Source organism: Triticum aestivum, chromosome 7D, assembly GCF_018294505.1.
Source record: "Triticum aestivum cultivar Chinese Spring chromosome 7D, IWGSC CS RefSeq v2.1, whole genome shotgun sequence".
Lineage (NCBI taxonomy): Eukaryota > Viridiplantae > Streptophyta > Magnoliopsida > Poales > Poaceae > Triticum > Triticum aestivum.
The window spans coordinates 528,269,394-528,290,337 of NC_057814.1; the positions used below are offsets into that span (position 1 = coordinate 528,269,394).

At 49.1% G+C, this 20,944-nt stretch overlaps 1 protein-coding gene across 3 annotated transcripts; it reads right to left on the bottom strand.

The window, feature by feature from the left end:
• Positions 1-14,826: 14,826 nt before the first annotated feature.
• LOC123167604 (uncharacterized) lies at positions 14,827-19,996 on the bottom strand. Of its 3 annotated transcripts, XM_044585442.1 has the most exons (4): positions 19,637-19,996; positions 19,377-19,534; positions 16,058-17,650; positions 14,827-15,430 (listed from the first exon to the last, which is right to left on the bottom strand). In XM_044585442.1, exons 3-4 carry the CDS (start codon positions 17,436-17,438, stop codon positions 15,105-15,107), a joined length of 1,707 nt encoding a protein of 568 aa, XP_044441377.1. In that variant the 5' UTR covers positions 17,439-17,650; positions 19,377-19,534; positions 19,637-19,996; the 3' UTR covers positions 14,827-15,104. The 3 variants fall into 3 exon arrangements, with proteins under 3 accessions (XP_044441377.1, XP_044441378.1, XP_044441379.1); XM_044585443.1 differs by lacking the exon at positions 19,637-19,996 and having other exon boundaries at positions 19,377-19,553; XM_044585444.1 differs by lacking the exons at positions 19,377-19,534; positions 19,637-19,996 and adding an exon at positions 17,984-18,498.
• Positions 19,997-20,944: the final 948 nt, after the last annotated feature.

Genomic DNA, 20,944 nt, shown 5'->3' on the forward strand with positions numbered 1-20,944 from the left:
CCTCTTTGCTAGCCTCTTTGTAGGCGGCCGCAGCCTCCGCCACCCGCATGCGGTACCGCCAGCGCTCGAGGCGGCCCTTGCGGGCGGAGCGGTACGAGTCGAGCAGCGCCTCCTGCTCCGCCCGCTCCGCGGCGATCTGCTCCTCCGCCTGCAGGTGCTCCTGGAGGAGATGGTGGTTGTAGGCGGCGTCGGCCTGCGCCTCCCGGAACTGCTCCTCACGCATCTGCCTCACCCTGTCCATATATTGGGCACGGGCCTCGCCGATGGTCATGGTGCAATGCACCGGCGAGGATGGCGCGGAGGAGGGGGTTGGCGCCGGATCGTCGACTACCATGTTCTCCATTGGGACGTCGTCGTCCTCCGGCTGCCTGCCGGCCAGCCGGTCGGCAGCAATGGCTGCCATCTCCTTGTGGTCCGTCGTCCGCCCGTCCCGAAGAGCGCTGGAGCGCGAGGAAGCCATGGTGGGCAGTAGTGGTGTGGACAGGAGAAAGGGAACGGATGCGGATGACTGCGGCTATGGCCGGCGCAGCAGTTTATATAGCAATGGTGGGCGGGCGGAGGGACGGACGTGTGGCGCCGGAGTAGCCGCCTCGGCAACCGCGTATCATTAATGTGGGCGGCAGATGGACGGACGGACGACACTTGTGTCGTTTGAAGGCGGAGCAATCGCCTGCACCGGGAAGCGGGGCGGGCGGCGCTGACTGTTTCGGGCGGAAAGCGCGCGCGGGCGAGGAGATGACTTTACTTGGAGAGGATGACAATGGGGACCCACCAGGTCCATAGCCTCACGTACGCAAGTGCCTCCTTATTATATATATATATATAACTATAATTTATTTTGCTTCCTCCTGGTTTCCTGACATCACGGTCCCACACCATTGTCAACCTATGTAGTAGTCAATAAACGAGAGAATTGCACAAGAAGCGGCCGACAGCTGGGACCAAGCAGCTCGAGCAGTATTTGTGTTTTTGAGGTGTGAGCACTGCAGAGTTTTTCGATGTTTAGCCCAGATATTAATTTTTCTCCTCTGAACAACAACGAAAACATCGCTGCAGGTATTAACTGGGCGGGCTGTGGCCCGTCTAGCCCAGGCCAGATATCCAGCCCAGATATTAATTTTTTTCAAGCTGAAAATGGCTAGCCCAGCTATACTTTTTTTAGGAATACCCAGGCAAGGTCAAGTTGTTATTCTCCGCCCCGCTGGGCTGCAAATCTTTCCTAGGAGGGATGCATTAGGCTTAACAAGAAAATGGGCTTTAAGAAATAATAAATGGGATGTAATTATAAAAACTGGGCAGTAACTATAAAAAATGCACCAAACACGTGATTACTTTATAAAATATTATTTTTGGATATTGAAAATTTTAATTTCATTAATTGTTGCGAGCGCAATGTTTCGTTGGATTTTTACGTAATATAAATTTATATTGAAATTGTATTTAATCTGACTAGAAATTTTGGGATAAAAATATTTCGGATCCCATCAAAATGTGGGAAATTTTATTGAATTCTGTTTTGAACGGTTGGTTGAAATGGGCTGTACTTTTAACAAACTGTAAATGGGCTGTAGTAAATTCCATTAGAATTCAAAAATGGGCTACACATTCTTACAAATCTCAAATGGGCTATAAGTTCTCTGCCACACACTTCTGGCCTTACTAAGTTGACGCGTCCCCTAAAAAACAGAGTTGACGCGTATGCAAGGCTTTGTCAACTTATAGTCAACACACGGTTCTAGCAGCAGTGGCCGTTGGATGTCCATCCAACGGATGCCGTGCTTCTTCTTCAATCTCGGATATTCTAGCTTCACCCGCCCAAAAAATGATTCCTCCCCCTGACATCTGGGGCGCACCGTTTCGGAAGCTGACCTGTGGGCCTACTAAGCTGATCTGCATGCATTCAAAAAAAAGTTGACGTACCAAGGGCTTTGTCAACTTAGTCAATATAAACGATTCTAGCTGCAGTGACCGTACGATGTCCATCCAACGGTCGTCGTGCTTCTTCAACCTCTGGTCTTCTTGCTCCAGCCGCCCAAAGCAGCGTCGGTCGTGCCGCCTGCTCCTGCCTCCCGTGGCCGGCTGTGCTGCCGCGGAGGCCTCACCGCCCCCTACTACTCCCACCGCTGGCCAGGCCATCCCTCCACTCACCCACACCCCCTGTTATTCTGCGGCGACGGCAGCCTCACACCGCAGCCGAACCAGTGAACGCTCGTACTCCTCTCCGCGTGGGCATCCACTGCCGCGTCTTGCCCGGCTCCGCGTCGTCCCCTTCCTAGGCCTCGCCGTCGTCCACCGCCGTGGTGCTCTCGGCGCGGCGCGGTCAATGTGGTAAACGACCGACTTCCATCGGAAGAGTACTGTACGTGGAGAGGCTGACAGCTGGGTCCACGGCAGCCGCAAGGAAGTGCCTCCTTATTACGCGGAAAATAATTATTCCTCCACCTGACAGCGGGGACCCACCGGACGGGCCACCAGTATTTTGCGAAAAAAATCGTTTCCCCCTGACTGCTGGGACCCACCGGACGGGCCACCGTATTTCGCGAAAAAAACGTTCCCCCCGCTGTCAGCTCGGACCCACCGGAAGTGCCTCCTTATTACGCACAAAAAAATGAATACTCCCCCGGCTAGCTGGGACCCACCTTGGTGGGAGGCTGACTTGTGGGCCTACTAAGTTGACGGGGACGAAGGGCTTTGTCAACTTAGTCAATATGAACGATTCTAGCTCCAGTGACCGTACGATGTCCATCCAACGGCCGTAGTGCTTCTTCAACCTCTGGTCTTCTTGCTCCAGCCGCCCAAAGCAGCGCCGGTCGTGCCGCATGCTCCTGCCTCCCGTGGCCGGCTGTGCTGCCGCAGAGGCCTCACCGCCCCCTACTATTCCCACCGCTGGCCAGGCCCTGCGGCGACGGCAGCCCACCGCCGAACCAGTGAACCCTCGTACTCCTCTCCGCGCGGGCTTCCACTGCCGCGTCTTCCCCGGCTCCGCGTCGTCCCCTTCCTAGGCCTCGCCGTCGTCCACCGCCGTGGTGCTCTCCGCGCGGCGTGGTCAACGTGGTCAAGGAACGACTTCCATCGGAAGAGTACTGTACGTGGAGAGGCTGACAGCTGGGTCCACGGCCACAGCCCAGTTTTTTTGTGATTTGCCAAGTAAGTCGCTTTGTCAGGCCTGTTGGGCTGCAAATCTTTCAAGACGAGGAGAGCTTTCATTCGGCTGGCCGAGAAAATGGTCCATCAGTAATGAGAAATGGGTTGTACATTTTTAAAACACATCAAACCGGCAATTAGTTTCAAATATCTTTTTTTTCATTTCAAGATTTTAAATTACATTAATTTTTATGCGTGGAGAATTTGTTGGATTTTATATTGATATACATTTATTTTTAAAATCAGTTTGAATGTGAGTCGAAATTTCGGGATTAAAAACAGTTCGGACCGCACCGAAATATGCAAAATTTCGTATAATTTTTTAACCGTGGCCACAATATGGGCTGTAATGCTAACAAAAAGAATATGGGCTCCAAAAAAACCTTAAGAATTAGCAAATGGGCTGTAAATTATTAGAAATAATGGCAGATGGGCTGTATGCTGTTTTCCACAGATTTGAGGCTTTCCTAAAAAAAGGTTGACGCACAAGCACTGACTGTTGGATGTCCATCCAACGGCCGTCGTGCTTCTTCAATCTCTGCTCTTCCTGCTCCAGCCGCTCAAACAAGCGCCGGCGGGACTGCCTGCTCCCTCCTCCCCGCGGCCGGCTGTGCTGCCGCGCAGGCCTCACCGCCCCACCGTACTCCCATCGCTGGCCTAGCCATCCCTCTACTCACCCACACCTGCTGTTATTCTCCGGCGACGGCAGACGAACCAGTAAACCCTCGTACAGTCGTACTCCCCTCCGCGTGGGAAACAACTGCCGAGTCTTCCCTGCCTCCGTGTCGTCCCCTTCCTAGGCCTCGCCGTCGTCCACCGCCGTGGTGCTCTCGGCGCGGCGTGGTCAATGTGGTCAACGACCGACTTCCATCGGAAGAGTACTGTGCGTGGAGACGCTGACAGCTGGGTCCACGGCCGCAGCAAGGAAGTGCCTCCTTATTACGCGCAAAATAATTATTCCTCCACCTGACAGCGGGGACCCACCGGACGGGCCACCGTATTTCGCGAAAAAAACGTTTCCCCCTGACTGCTGGGACCCACCAGCTACACCTTCGCACGCAAGGAAGTGCGTCCGGGCAAAAAAACAAAATAATTCGCCCCCTGACTGCTGGGACCCACCAGCTACATCTTCGCACGCAAGGAAGTGCCTGACAGTCAGGACCCACCTGGTCGAAGCATATGTAGCGTTGTCATTCTGGTCGCGAACGTGTACGTACATATATACTGGTGGATGTAGAGGCGCGCACGTGTCGTAGTAGAGGCGCGCACGTAGCATGTACACGTACGTACAGCAGCAGGGTGCAAGAAAGAAAATACGGCCACGTATGTGTACATACGGGCGGGGTCTCGAACGCCTACTCGCGCATACGTACGGTGAGGGCTCGTTGATATGGCTGGGTCGAAACGGAGAAACAGCGTCGTCGTCGTGTTCATGGGGAGGCAACGGAATGCGTCGTGTTCATGGGGAGGCAACGGAATGCGTCGTGTTCATGGGGAGGCAACGGAATGCGTTGTGTTCATCGGGAGGCAACGGAACGCCTGGGAGCCAACCGGCTGGGTCGGAACAGAATGCGTGGTCGTGTTCATCGAGAGGGCTTGGACGGAACATGCAATAGAAACGAGGCCTGGCGTACCGCACAATGGAGGAAACGGACCTCCTACGTTCGAAACGGGGTCCTGTTGATCGGGAGGGGTGTGGCGTACCGCAAAACGGAGGAAACGGACCTCCTACGGTCGAAACGGGGGTCCTATTGATCGGGAGGGGTGTGGCGTACCGCAAAACGGACGAAACGGACCTCCTACGGTCGAAACGGGGGTCCTGTTGATCGGGAGGGGTGTGGCATACCGCAAAACGGACGAAACGGACCTCCTACGGTCGAAACGGGGGTCCTGTTCATCGGGAGGGGTGTGGCGTACCGCAAAACGGGACTCCACGGGATACTGTTCATTTCCACCGTCGACCTCCTGCAGCCTCCACGGGCTACCGTCGACCTCCTGCAGCCTCCACGGGCTCCTGTTCATCCAGCCTCCACGGCGCGCTACTCCATCGGCTACTCACGGGCACCCCTCCACCGTCTACTGTTCATCCATCCCTCCACACCACGGGGTCCTGTTCAACCACCCCTCCACGGGCACCCCTCCACCATCTACTATTCATCCAGCCTTCCACCACACCACGGGCACCCCTCCCGTTCATTGTTCATCCACCCCCCCCCCCCCCCCGCAGCGCTCACTGTTCTTCCCAGAGGCAGCATCGATCGGCTCCAGTTAGCAGCAGTAGCGAAGGAATCGCTCGATCGGGTTCAGTTAACAGCCATCGATCGATCGCTCGGGTTCAGTAACGTGTAGCCTGCAGTGCAATCGCTCGGGTTCAGTTAGAGCCCAATGCCTCGCTCAGGTTCAGTTAGAGCCAACGCCTCGCACACACGCGCGTACGTGTACAAGAGAAACGCACATCGCTCAGCCCCGACCTCCCACCGTAACCGGGTTTTGTCACAATTATCGTCATAGAAGTGTCATATGTATGACAGAATTTTTTTTCGTTCGGCCCAAAATGTCACGGATGTGTCTTTTTTGTAGTGTTCTTATCCGCCAAATACTTGGGGCAGTTCCGCTTCCAGTGACCAGTCCCTTTGCAGTAGAAGCACTGAGTCTCAGGCTTAGGTCCAGACTTGGGCTTCTTCCCTTGAGCAGCAACTTGCCTGTTGTTCTTCTTGAAGTTCCCCTTCTTCCCTTTGCCTTTTTTTCTTCTTGAAACTAGTGGTCTTATTAACCATCAACACTTGATGCTCCTTCTTGATTTCTACCTCCGCAGCCTTTAGCATCGCGAAGAGCTCGGGAATTGTCTTTTCCATCCCTTGCATATTATAGTTCATCACGAAGCCTTTATAGCTTGGTGGCAGTGATTGAAGAACTCTGTCAATGACACTATCATCAGGAAGATTAACACCCAGCTGAGTCAAGTGGTTATGGTACCCAGACATTCTGAGTATGTGTTCACTGACAGAACTATTCTCCTCCATCTTGCAGCTATAGAACTTGTTGGAGACTTCATATCTCTCAACTCGGGCATTTGCTTGAAATATTAACTTCAACTCCTGGAACATCTCATACGCTCCATGACGTTCAAAACGTTGTTGAAGTCTTGATTCTAAGCCGTAAAGCATGGCACACTGAACTATCGACTAGTAATCAACTTTACTCTGCCAGACGTTCATAATGTCTGGAGTTGCTCCTGCAGCGGGTCTTGCACCTAGCGGTGCTTCCAGGACGTAATTCTTCTGTGCAGCAATGACGATAATCCTCAAGTTACGGACCCAGTCCGTGTAGTTGCTACCATCATCTTTCAACTTAGCTTTCTCTAGGAACGCATTAAAATTCAAGGGAACGGTAGCACGGGCCATTAATCTACAACAACTTAGATATGCAAAAACTATCAGGGTACTAAGTTCATGATAAATTAAAGTTCAATTAATCATATTACTTAAGAACCCCCACTTAGATAGACATCCCTCTAGTCACCTAAATGATCATGTGATCCATATCAACTAAACCATGTCCGATCATCACGTGAGATGCAGTAGTTTTCAATGGTGAACATCACTATGTTGATCAAATCTACTATATGCTTCACGTTTGACCTTTCCTCAGTGTTCCGAGGCCATATCTGCATATGCTAGGCTCGTCAAGTTTAACCCGAGTATTCTGCGTGTGCAAAACTGGCTTGCACCCGTTGTATGTGAACGTAGAGCTTATCACACCCGATCATCACGTGGTGTCTCGGCACGACGAACTGTGGCAACGGTGCATACCCAGGGAGAACACTTATACCTTGAAATTTAGTGAGAGATCATCTTATAATGCTACTGCCGTACTAAGCAAAATAAGATGCATAAAGGATAAACATCACATGCAATCAAAATATGTGACATGATATTGCCATCATCGTCTTGTGCCTTTGATCTCCATCTCCAAAGCACCGTCATGATCTCCATCGTCACCGGCTTGACACCTTGATCTCCATCGTAGCGTCGTTGTCGTATCGCCAACTATTGCTTCCACGACTATCGCTACCGCTTAGTGATAAAGTAAAGCAATTACATGGCGATTGCATTTCGTACAATAAAGCGACAACCATAAGGCTCCTGCTAGTTGCCGATAACTTTTACAAAACATGATCATCTCATACAACAATTTATATCTTATCCCATCTTGACCATATCACATCACAACATGCCCTGCAAAAACAAGTTAGACGTCTTCTACTTTGTTGTTGCAAGTTGTACGTGGTTGCTACGGGCTTCTAGCAAGAACCGTTCTTACCTACACATCAAAACCACAACGATTTTTCGTCAAGTGTGCTGTTTTAACCTTCAACAAGGACCGGCCGTAGACAAACTCGATTCAACTAAAGTTGGAGAAACAGACACCCGCTAGCCACCTGTGTGTGAAGCACGTCGATAGAACCAGTCTAATGAACGCGGTCATGTAATGTCAGTCCGGGCCGCTTCATCCAACAATACCGCCGAATCAAAGTAATACATTGGTGGTAAGCAGTATGACTATTATCGCTCACAACTCTTTGTGTTCTACTCGTGCATATCATCTACACATAAACCTGGCTCGGATGCCACTGTTGGGGAACATTGTAGCATGCAATTCCAAAAAAATTCCTACGATCACAAAAGATCTATCTAGGAGATGCATAGCAACGAGATGGGGAGAGTGTGTCCACGTACCCTCGTAGACAGAAAGCGGAAGCATTATGTCAACGCGGTTGATGTAGTCGAACGTCTTCACGATCCAACTGATCCAAGTACCGAACGTACGGCACCTCCGTGTTCAGCACACGTTCAGCTCGATGACGTCCCTTGAACTCTTGATCCAGCAGAGGGTCGAGGGAGAGTTCCGTCAGCAGGACGGTGTGGCGACGGTGATGGTGATGTGATCCGCGCAGGGCTTCGCCTAAGCACTACGACGCTATGACCGGAGGAGTAAACTGTGGAGGGGGGCACCGCACACGGCTAAGAGAAATCATGGTATGCCTTTGGGGTGCGCCCCGCCCCCGTATATAAAGGAGGGGAGGAGGAGGTGGCCGGCCCAAGGGGGGGGGCGCCAAGGGGGGAGTCCTACTTGGACTCCCAGTCCAAGTAGGATTCGCCCCCCCTCCTTCCAACGGAGGGGGGAAAGGGGAAAGGGGGAGAGGGAGAAGGAAAGGGGGGCCGCGCCCCCCACCCCTTGTCCAATTCGGATTGGGCTTGGGGGGCGCCACCTCCTGTGGCAGCCTCCCTCTCTCCACTATGGCCCAATAGGCCCATTAACTTTCCCGGGGGGTTCCGGTAGCCTCCCGATACTCCGATAAATCCCCGAACCTTATCGGAACCATTCCGGTGTCCGTATATAACCTTCCAATATATCAACCTTTACCTCTCGACCATTTCGAGACTCCTCGTCATGTCGGTGATCTCATCCGAGACTCCAAACAAACTTCGGTCACCAAAAGACATAACTCATAATACAAATCGTCATCGAATGTTAAGCGTGCGGACCCTACGGGTTCGAGAACTATGTAGAAATGACCGAGACACATCTCCGGTCAATAACCAATAGCGGAACCTGGATGCTCATATTGGTTCCTACATATTCTACGAAGATCTTTATCGGTCAAACCGCATAACAACATACGTTATTCCCTTTGTCGTCGGTATGTTACTTGCCCGAGATTCGATCGCCGGTATCATCATACCTAGTTCAATCTTGTTACCGGCAAGTCTCTTTACTCGTTCCATAATGCATCATCCCGCAACTAACCCATTAGTCACATTGCTTGCAAGGCTTATAGTGATGTGCATTACCGAGAGGGCCCGGAGATACCTATCTGATACTCGGAGTGACAAATCCTAATCTCGATCTATGCCAACTCAACAAACACCTTCGGAGACACCTGTAGAGCATCTTTATAATCACCCAGTTACATTGTGACATTTGATAGCACACAAGGTGTTCCTCCGGTATTCGGGAGTTGCATAATCTCATAGTCAGAGGAATATGTATAAGTCATGAAGAAAGCAATAGAAGTAAAACTTAACGATCATTATGCTAAGCTAACAGATGGGTCTTGTCCATCACATCATTCTCTAATGATGTGACCTCGTTCATCAAATGACAACACATGTCTATGGTTAGGAAACTTAACCATCTTTGATTAACGAGCTAGTCAAGTAGAGGCATACTAGGGACACTCTGTTTTGTCTATGTATTCACACATGTACTAAGTTTCTGGTTAATACAATTCTATCATGAATAATAAACATTTATCATGATATAATGAAATATAAATAACAACTTTATTATTGCCTCTAGGGCATATTTCCTTCAGGGGCACTTACCCCCCTGCTGTTTGGTTGCCGTTTTTGTGCTTAGGGTGTGAGCAGATGCAAACTTCAGCTGTTTGGTTGCAAACATCGTCTGTGTTCTGCTCACCCCATTCAAATGTGGTGTCCTTACCACCACATGATCAGCACAACAGCAAGCAGAAATGAGATCAAACAAAGCAAGAAACCAAATGAGATCAAACAAAGCAAGCAACAAAAATGACAGCAAACTACTTAGATTAACAGCAAGGGCATTCTCCTTCCCTGCTCCACGCCAGGGTGCTACTTCTGGCCAAAATATTAACAAGTTCACAGCACAAGTACCATAAGTTCTAGCGATAGACAATAACAAGTTCAACACTAATAGCTTAGTTAACTACATTGCATGCTCAATGTCACCAACGCAGTTGTGCCTGGTGCAACAAAACCTGCATATGACCAAGGAGTCGTGGTTGTAGATTTGGACCTTCAGGCCGAGTCCTGAGATGCGCACAACGACGAGGTTGCCGTGGACGATCCGGCGGAGGAGGCAGAAGTAGTTCTAGCCCCGACCAAGCACCATGTGCCCCTCGAAGTTCTGGTCCTGCACCCAGAACACGCACCGCTTGTTCGTCGACAAGCTGACCACGCACGGGAGCCGCTTGATGACCAGCCACTCGTTCATCACCTCCACGAACTTGCGAGGGATGATGAGCATGGCGAGGTCCTCGTTGTCCTTGATCTGCTGGTAGAAGCGCAATGGCTCCCGGGCCCCCTCCTTATGGCCGGTCCTCGGAGATCGTCCCCTTGAACGAGGCAGGCTCATGAAGGCGACCCTGCCAGGCAGGTCCACCCTCTTGAGCCACCTATTCGTGGGGATGAGATCCTCGGCGCCCTCAAATCCGGTCACCACCTGAGCTCCTCCACCCGCCATGTCCCAGTCACTCTTCAATATCTTGTCAGGTAAGATGACAAGTATTAGAGATGCTTGCAAAATGAACAACCACTAATCAGTGGCATTAGCTCTTCTGCAAATGCCGCTGATACGTCTCCAACGTATCTATAATTTTTGATTGTTCCATGCTGCTATATTATCAATCTTGGATGTTTTATAATCATTTTATATCATTTTTTGGTACTAACCTATTGGCATAGTGCCAAGTGGCAGTTGCTGTTTTCTGCATGTTTTTTACATCGCAGGAAATCAATATCAGACGGAGTCCAAATGCAACGAAACTTTACGGAGATTTTTTTGGACGAGAAGGAACGTAATGGGCCCTAGCTGCGCTTGGGGGTGCCTCAAGGAGGGCACAACCCACTAGGGCGCGCCAGGAGGCCCAGGCGCGCCCTGGTGGGTTGTGCCCACCTCGGGTGCCCCCCGGACCGCCTCTTTGCTCTATAAATACCCCAATATTTCCAGAACCCTAAAAGCGTCAACGAAATATTCATCCAGCCGCCGCAGAGTCCAGAACCACCAGATCCAATCTAGACACCATCTCGGATGGGGTTCACCACCTCCATTGGTGCCGCTCCGATGATGCGTGAGTAGTTCTTTGTAGACCTTCGGGTCCGTAGTTAGTAGCTAGATGGCTTCCTCCGTCTCTCGATGTATTCTCAATACAATGGTCTCTTGGAGATTCATATGATGTAATTCTTTTGCGGTGTGTTTGTTGTGATCGATGAACTTTGAGTTTATGATCAGATCTATCTTTTTATATCCATGAAAGTATTTGAGTTTCTTTGATCTCTTTTATGCATGATTACTTATAGCCTCGTATTTCTTCTCCGATATTTGGGTTTTGTTTGGCCAACTTGATCTATTTATCTTGCAATGGGAAGAGATGCTTTATAGTGGGTTCGATCTTACGGTGCTTGATCCCAGTGACAGAAAGGGAACCGACACGTATGTATCGTTGCTACTAAGGATAAGATGATGGGGTCTATCTCTACATAGATAGATATTGTCTACATCATGTCATCGTTCTTATTGCATTACTCCGCTTCTCCATGAACTTAATACACTAGATGCATGCTGGATAGCGGTCAATGTGTGGAGTAATAGTAGTAGATGCAGGTAGGAGTCGGTCTACTGGTCTTGGACGTGATGCCTATGTAATGATCATTGCCTGGATATCGTCATGAGTATTTGAAGTTTTGTCAATTTCCCAACAGTAATTTGTTCACCCACCGTTTGCTATTTTTCTCGAGAGAAGCCACTATTGAAACCTACGGCCCCTGGGTCTCCTTCTCATATTATTTGCCTTTGCGATCTATTTTTTCTTGCATTTATTTTCAGATCTATTAAACTAAAAATACAAAAATACCTTGCTACAATTTATTTCTTATTTATTTTATTTGGCGTTTGATCTATCAATTTATTACAACTTTCTCCCGTCCGCGCACCAATTTCTGGCGCCGTTACCCGAAAGGGATTGACAACCCCTTTAACATGTCGGGTTGCGAGTGGTTGTTATTTGTGTGCAGGGGCTGTTTACGTTGTGTTGCTTGGTTCTCCTACTGGTTTGATAACCTTGGTTTCATATCTGAGGGAAATACCTACCGCCGCTGTGTTGCATCATCCCTTCCTCTTTGGGGAAATACCGACGTAGCTTCAAGCGACATCAGTCGCTGATCAGTTGCACTAGCACTACAGCAAATGGCACTTATCAGAGACATTTTCCCAAGAGCAAATGCCACTAATCGGTGCACAAACTCTTTGCCAAATGCCACTTAGAAATGGCACTTGCTCTTGGGCAAATGCCACTTATCAATGCCATTTGCTCTTGGGCAAGTGCCACTGATCAATGGCACTTGCTCAACTCAAGAGCAAGTGCCACTGATCAGGGGACTTGCCCAAGAGCAAGTGGCACTGATGAGTGGTAGTTGCCCATGAGCAAATGCCACTGATCAGTGGCATCTGGTCTTCTGCAACTGCCACTCATCAGTGCACTATCCTAAGCATGGAAACATCTAAAAATAGCACCCGTGTGCACCCATGCACATTTGGCAGCATCCTAAAATGGTCCTACTACATGCACGTATAACAATCTAGAGCATGCAACACAAACCCTAGCTTGAACATGTATGTAGCAACATGAACAACAACATGAGCATGATCCTAGCTTGAACATGAACATGCCATTTGCATGAACACAGATCCTAGCAAGACCCTAGCATGATCACAGATCCTAGCAAAGCACACTAGCATTGGGGATTCTAGCATGAACACACATCCTAGCATGAACACACATCCTAGGAAAGCACTAGCAGAAGAACATTATCCTAGAACACACACTGTAGCAAACAAGAACAGGTCGGTCGGATTCGATTCGATTGGGATCGCATCGAATCGGATCTACTCGAATCCTATCTAATCCTATCGAATCCACTAAGTACTAGCACGTGCCTAAGAAAGAAACCCCTAATCTACATCTACGAGCAAGCATTGAGGATTTTTTGACTCACCGGAGCTTGCGCAGTCGCAGCGAACCGAGGCCGGGGTGAAAACCCCGGCGGGAAGGAGAGAGGTGGCGGAGCAGAGGAGGAGCTGGCCCTGGCGACGGCCGGCGGCATCGGCCCCGTGCTCATGCGGAGGTCGAGGAGGACGATGCGCCGTCGGGAGAAAACCATTGGACGGGGTTCAAGAAAACCCCCTGCCCAATAGGGTCCCAAGAAGCGGCGGCTCCGTGGACGGCGCCGAGCCCAGGACCACGAGGTCCGGAATCGGCGGCGGAGCGGGAACGGCCGGCACCGCATTGGCCAGCCCTCGTGGTGGCCGGCAGCAGATGGGGGACGGTGCTCGCAGCGCCGACGCCAGGTCCCTGCACGAGTTCTGGAGCCCGACCACCTAGCGCTCTTGGATCCTGGCCATGCGCTCGTCGACGGGGCCAGAGGACGGCGCGGCGGTGGGCGAGGCGGAGCCATCGGAGAAGATGAGAGGGAGGGGCGTTGAGGCAGAGAGGAGCGGTGGGAACAGTGCGCGCGGGGCGGTGACAAGAGAGTGAGGGGAGTTATGAGACATCCCCTCCTTCTCCCGCGCTGCCCGAGGCGTGCAGCCTCCTCGCACGCGTGGCCACGCCGGGCCAGGCTCGCGAAAAACTTTCCGCTAGGCCAGGCTGAGGCATGCTTTAAGATTTATGCGGGCCACGAATCGCATGCAGCCCAGCCAACAAACAGGCCACGCACATCCTGTGCGGGCCTGGTTGGGCTGCATGCGGGCAACCAAACGCGCCTAAGAGTGGTTGCCTCAACCAGCCTCGTAGCTGTCCGTCACGCTGGGCCTTCTGGTGCGAAAAGATATTTATGATTCGTAAATGATAAATAAAAATAGGCAGTTAGACCGTTTATTGAAATGACAACAGCTGAAGATCAACGTTTTCTGAGACCTTTTCATATTTCCAGAGCAATTTATCCGAAACTAAGTTACAGAATTCAGACAGAGCATGTCTGGAAGTGTCGTATTCCATTTTTCTCTTATTCGGAGCATACAATGTACACTGATTTATCTACTAGTACCTCCGTTCCTAAATACTTATAAGTCTTTTTAGATATTTCACTATGGACTATATATAAAATAAAATGAATGAATCTATGCTCTAAAATATATCTATATACATTCGTATATAACTCATATCATTTAGGAACGGAGGAAGTATATCGAACTTGCAGAAATACGAATGTAGCGACACCAGCTTGCCGACATACATTTTTCTCTCTCTTTCTTTGTGTTTTGACAGCTTGGCCGCCCTTTGTTGCTACTGTCTGCTGGAAGCTTGCTTCTAAGTTCTAAGCGAGAGGGGACAGGTTTGGTGCAGCTATGTGTTCCATATTGAAAATTGTGATTGGTTTGCTAATTAGTACTTCCTCCGTTTTAAAATAAATGTCTTAAACTTAGTATAAATTTGTATTAAAGTTAGTATAAAGTTGAGACACTTATTTTGAAACGAAGAAAGTAGGAGATTACAAGAACTCCTTACCGTCATGATTGTTGTACCTTTTCGCAAAAACACAAAAACAAAGAAGAAGATGATGATTGTTGTACCCAGTGAACATGAAAAAACAAGCATGAAAGCGCTAGCAAAGCCACAATACCCTGAAGAAAAGGCTAATCCACGACATGCTGTTTGAAGATAAAATTACTCCCTTCATTCCTAAATATTTGTCTTTCTAGAGATTTTAACAAGTGACTACATACGAAGCAAAATGAGTAAATATACACTTTAAAATATGTCTATATACATCTGTATGTGATAGTTCATTTAAAATCTCTAAAAAGGCGAATATTTAGGAACGGAGGGAGTAATTCACAGTAGAATATACTACCGTTTATGTCATACACACACTAATAATAACTTGGTAATTCAGCAGGGTTTCAACAACATAACAAACTTGGTAATCCAGCAGGAGTTTAAGGAATTCAACAGGGTTTCAACAACATAACAAAATTGGAAATTCAGCAGGGTCTCAACAGCATAACAGACCACGACAGTACCAAGGGAGTGCTACTAGTGAGCATCCGACAGATTACTGCTGCACACCATTACAGCAGCATACACACACATACACATAACAGAACGGAGGAGAGGCGAAAGCATCAAGTGAAGGCCGTCACTCAGTCAGTGGCGACCCAGCGGCCTGTTTCTGCGGCCTGATCCAGTCCTGCAGCACCATGGTCACCCTGTCGTGCTGCCTCACGGAGGAGCCGTGCAGGAGAGGGGCGGCGCGGGCGAGGACGCGGTTGTAGTGGACGTACTCCTTCTGCCGGAACCTCTCCTGTTCGGGCGGCGTCATCTCGTCCCACTGGGCGTGCAGCTTCTCCGACAGGCTCCAGTCGATGTTGTACCTGGTTGCGCCGAAGCACGTCTGGCTCAGGACACGCCTCGCCAGGGTCTGCAGGTCGGGCACGCGAGCCCCGTGCGTCGACCACCATTCAACTGCAAATGTCGAGTGAAGCGCGGTAAGAAGGTGCGTAATTCATGTAGTATGATATGAATGGATGAATGAAATGGTGATCATCTCAGTGGGTGTAAATGTTTGGGTTTGAAAGTTGAAGTGAAAATGGAGGAAGAGAAGGCTCCTGTACAGTTTAAGCAGACCATATACCCCAGTTTGCAACTTGCAACTAACTAAGCAGCTATGTTGACAAGCTTAGGCTGATGCAGAGAACTTGATTATTCTACACGTTCATCTGTAAACCTTTTAACTTCTCTACTACTCCCTCTGTCCCATAATGCAAAAACGTCTTACATATGGAACGGCGGGAGTATTTATTTAAACAACCATGTCGACAAGTTAGGCTAATGCAGAGGAGTTGAACTTTGAATAGAAGTGCACTTATGACATGATATATTTGTGCCATGTTCACATGCTAACTAAATATGTTGGCGCACTGTATGTTACGGTGCACAAATGCACATACCAGATTTTGTGGAGGACCTCAGACACTATTCCAGCTTACTCTAAAGATTGGAAAAAATCAAGTACATATGACACATAAAGGCACTACCGTCAGTGGCTTGTTAGGGAGTGGTCATTTTGCAATAGGTTAGGGTGTAGCTTACCTTGTGGTAATTCCATGATTTGCTGCATTGCTGGATCTGTGTCGAAATAGCCCAACTTCTTTTCATACACTTCCAATTGTGCAGACGCTTTTCTGGCATTGTAATGAGCCTTGTCCAGTTGGATTGTGCATGCCGCGATGCCGCTGCTGATCTCAGCATCAGGCTGGAATCCAGCTGTGTAAAACAACCTTGGGTTTAGCATCTGACCAGCAGCATGGAGGGGACTATGCAAGTAACCATCCCATATCCTGTCAATCATACACCAATAGAAGTCACTTTCATATCCGACACTGAGAGATATCTCTTCTTTTGCTCTGTCCATGGCTTCATACAAGATACCCATCGCACAGATATCAGATTCCAGTTTATACAACACACTGACAAGTGGTTTTGTAACCTTCACGACTTCAGCAGCAGCATGCCAAAATTCATCGTCTGTCTTTACTATGCTCTGGATATGCTCAAACAAATCAAGACAAGCCCAACCAGAGGGAACCCACTTAGGCGAGCTGAACATCTGCACCAGACCTACTCTTGCAGAAACTAACCTCTCTAATGTGATGAACACTGCCACAAATCTCAGATAAGAACTGCTCAAAATCTCCACCTGAACATATCTTCCTTTCAGTTTCATTGGCAGTGCATGGCCATATAAAAACCTTGTAATTTCCCTTGCCTTCATTAGGACTTCACTGACATGCTCGAGCGCTGCTATTTTCTCAAGCAGAAGGTTGATGCAATGGTCAGCACATAGCACGAAGAAAAAACTGTCATATTTATTTAGCACATACTGCCGTGCCATCTGCATATGGGGTGACACGTCATTCATGACAATCTGAACAATGTTATGGGCACCGACATCATCAACCACGCGAGAAAGCATTGACTCTAGCTCATCCAAGTCCTCAGTGATTTCAGAGACGTCAATGGATGTGAGGAACTGCGTACCTTTGCTGCAGTGCACCAGGACACTTACGAAGCTTTTGTCACACTTGCTCTTCCAACTATCAACAATTACAGTGCAGCCACTTGTTTGCCACTCTTGCTTGAGTTCCTTTGCGCGGTTCTCAGTTTCTCTTAGTTGCTCCTGCAGAACAGCTTCGTACGTAGGCTCAGGTGCAGGTTTGGAGAAGAACTTGCCTATTGATTTTGCTGACGGAGAATCGAAGTAATCACTTGCCTCAACCTTGGGTTTCAGTTGACAAGAATTATATGTGATTTCCTTGGGCTGCCTCAAATACGGTAGAAAATGAAGAAAGCAGCGGTTATTGGATACAGTTGGTTGTAGCTGTGGTTGCTGGACTTGAGCAGATGGAAGGGCTGGGCTTGTGTGAGGAACCTCATCATGTTCATGCTTCCGTGTCTTCATTTTTCTGAGCATCCAAGCTTTCTCTTCTTGCGATCCACAAGTGAACTCCTTAAGCTTGTGCTGGCATTGCCCCTGATGTCTGCTAAATGGTGCTCTAGGCGGTTGTAACTCAAAACCACCTTAACGCAGTAATTGCAGCTCACTCTGCAACCTTCCTCATCAATGGTTTTGCCATGCCTTTCTTTTCCACGGCTACTTGTCTGAGGATATTGTACAGAAAAAACCTGAAGGAAAGCAATGAGAGATACTTCAGTAATGCAAAAATTAAAATGTCAAATTCCCAAAACATGAGTGCAACATTTCACCAATGATTAGATTTCATCTGCTTCCTCTTAATGACAGCACATGATGTATGCTAGTGATGAATTTACCACATGTCAACAGAGAAGACTGTGATCCAACTAAACACTGTACCTTAGAAGTTTATAAACACAGTATTACTGGATGAAACAGTTTGTTCTGTATTTTTTTTCCCAATAAAGAACAGTTTGTCTGTATAACTCTTCAAGAAGAACACATAAAGACTGCACGATGATCTTACAAAGCCAGTAACATACCCCCTCTGACACCCTCCTCTCCCCCGCCGCTTGATCTCCCTCCTCCGGCCAACTCCTCCACAACAAAGAGCAGATCCGGAACCCTCTCGCCACCCATCCCGAAGTCCAGCGGCGCCGTCACCAGGGTCGGAGCCGCCGTCGACCTCCACGCCTGACTTCATCCCAGCTCGCTCGCTCCCGTACGGCCCCCTCGGCCGCACCGGGGCGCCCCAGCCGGCCGCCGTCGGCCTACCCTGCCTCGCCCCTCCCCCTCGCCGCCGCTGGAGGGTGCCGTCTGGGCAAAGTCTGGGCGGCACGGGCGGCAGCGGGGCCTCAACTGTCTTTGGCGGCGCTGGTTCTCGGGGCTCCGACGGGGGCCTCGTGATCCCGTGCGGTGCCAGGCGTGCTGCCCGACGGGGGTCTGTGCAGCGCTCGGGCGACGGCTCCGGCCGCGAGGGGCGCGGTGGTGCGCGGATCGGGGTGTGTGCACCGCTCAGCGGCTGTGCTGATTGCGCCCGGTTTCCTTTAGTACTGTATATCTGTTTTTCGCTCGGTGTTTCCTAATTAATCAAGAAACTTATCTTTTTAATGAATGCAGAAATCCCGTCATTCGGAAAAACAATACCCCTCTGAAACAAATGGCGTGCAGTGACTTTTTTCCTGATACTAAAATTAAAAAAAGTTCATAGTTTTAGCAATTCCTTCAAATCGGCTCAAACCCCTTTCAAAATCTAACATTACGCTGCCCAATTCACAAAAAACAGACAAAACCTAAAATGGAGAAAGGGGAATTCTTCGGGCATGCTCCAATGCACACCCTCTGTGTAGAAGAAAGCCGCAAATGACTTTGACTGTTTGCCATTTCTGGACATTGACGAGACGACGGGTTTTAGTTGAGGAAAGGACATTCACTGATGGGTGGGTGAACAAATTTTGTTGGAGAACAACATTTCATTCTTTTTACCATGATATGCTTTTAATAGTTAGATCAGCAATTATTTCTGAAATCGCGGTCACCAGAAAAGGCAACAGAAACTTCGGTGGATTATTGGGGCAAACCTTGATGAACCAAGCATGGTTCGAAAGAGAATCCTACGGGGGTGGATGTGTACTAGAGAGACATTGGAAAACAAACAAAGATAGGCTGGAAAAAATGTAAAACCCAAGTGAGATGGGTGTTGTGTTGGATACATATTCCCTTGATTGGTTACTTCGGAGAACTTCATCGGCATAAACACAAAATTCCAAAGAACACCTTGGGATAATCCTAGTTCTTAATGCTGCATTTGAACAATGAGATTTCAAAAAAAGCCTGAGAAATATGCATTTAGTTCTAATATACTCCCTAGAAAAACAGAAATGGTATCAACAAAAAACCTTTTATGCTCCTAGTGAATAAATTGCTTTTACTTACCTTTGACTTTAGATCTCGTCTTCTCCGTTCCAAGTGGGGCAATGGTTGTGGTGCGCTAGAAAAGGGTGAATGGTGCGGCGCGTCTGGGCCTTGCTATAATCCTAGTTGAATATCTTAACGCACTTACTGCACTTGAACAATGAGATTTCCATGGAAGCCTGGGAAATATGCATTTAGTTCTAATATGCTCCCTAGAAAATACAAAAGATGGTATGAATAGAATCCTTTATGCTCCTAGAGAATAAATTATTTTTTCTTACCTTTGACTTTGGATCTCGCCGTCTTCGTCCAAGATGTAAAAAGAGGATGGCCTGGGCAGCGACTGTGGTGCGTCGGGAAAGGGCGGATGGTGCAGTGCGTCAGTGCCTTAGAATACCACAATCTCACCTAAGAGGAAACACATAGATGATGGATTTACGAGGGCAAACATATCTAGAGAGTGGAAGTGGCGGCGGTGGATGGAGGAGAAGATAGTTAGATCTGGACAATGTTCATGGTTGCCGGTGGAGGAGAAGATAGTTAGGTCTAAGGAGTGGTGGCGGCGGCGACGGATGGAGGAGAATATGGTTAGATCTAGACAATATTGATGGTTGCAGGTGGAGGAGAAGATAGGTGGGTCTAGATAATGTTGATGGTTGTGTCGTGTGGGAGGGGATGGCTTTATAGTCGCGCGGTTTGGGACTAGGGGTGCGACCACGATCCGCGTGATGTGGGGTGCGGGCCGTCAGATTGGAGATGGGTGGCGGAGAATGGGGTAAAGGAGGTGGCGCGGATAGGTGACGTGGCGGGGTAGGCGTGTTTCTTTTCTAAGGGTGAGGTAGGGTGCGGGGATGCGAGGAAGGCGCGTGCGTCTCGGGTAGGTGGATGCCAGTTGGGACCGGGCGTTTTTTGGACGGATTGCTTTTGGGCACGGCGTTGCTCGCTATCGCAAGTTTTGGATGGGTATCTGGTCGATGGGCCCATGAGGTGTGTGGTCGTGACGAGACTAGTGCGAAGGCGTAAACTCAGATTATTGCTAGGACAATTTGGAAAGCGTATTTCTATGTTTTCCACGGTCAATTGATACGAGGGGTGCTTCTTTCAGGTATTGTATAACACGCCTCAACAAAAAAAAAGTACTCCCTTTGTTCAACTATTATCTAGTTGTAGCTCAGCAGCGGCTGTCACGCCACATAACACCTCGACTTGCCCCCCAGGGTCTCGGGGAGTTAGCGACATAGCCGCCGACGTTTGATGGCAATGACGCCCCTCCTCTCCTTGTTGTGTTGTGTTTCGTGGTCACTACCACACTCTAGCTTTTTCTTTCTGATCAACGTGGCGCTCAGTGGTGGCAGAGAGGAGGGAGGAGGTGGCAAGAGCGAGGAAGGAACTGGGGTTTTGGGGCAAGATGGAAATGACTTTGTCTGTTTGCCATTTCCGGAGATAGACGAGACTAGGGGCTTTAATAGTTGGAGGGACATCTACAGGTAGGTGGGTGGGTGGAACAATTTTCTTTGGGAGAAATAGCCTTTCTATCGGCATTCTGGGAACAAGGGTACCCAGACTTGCCTGCCTGCGGCCCATGGCGT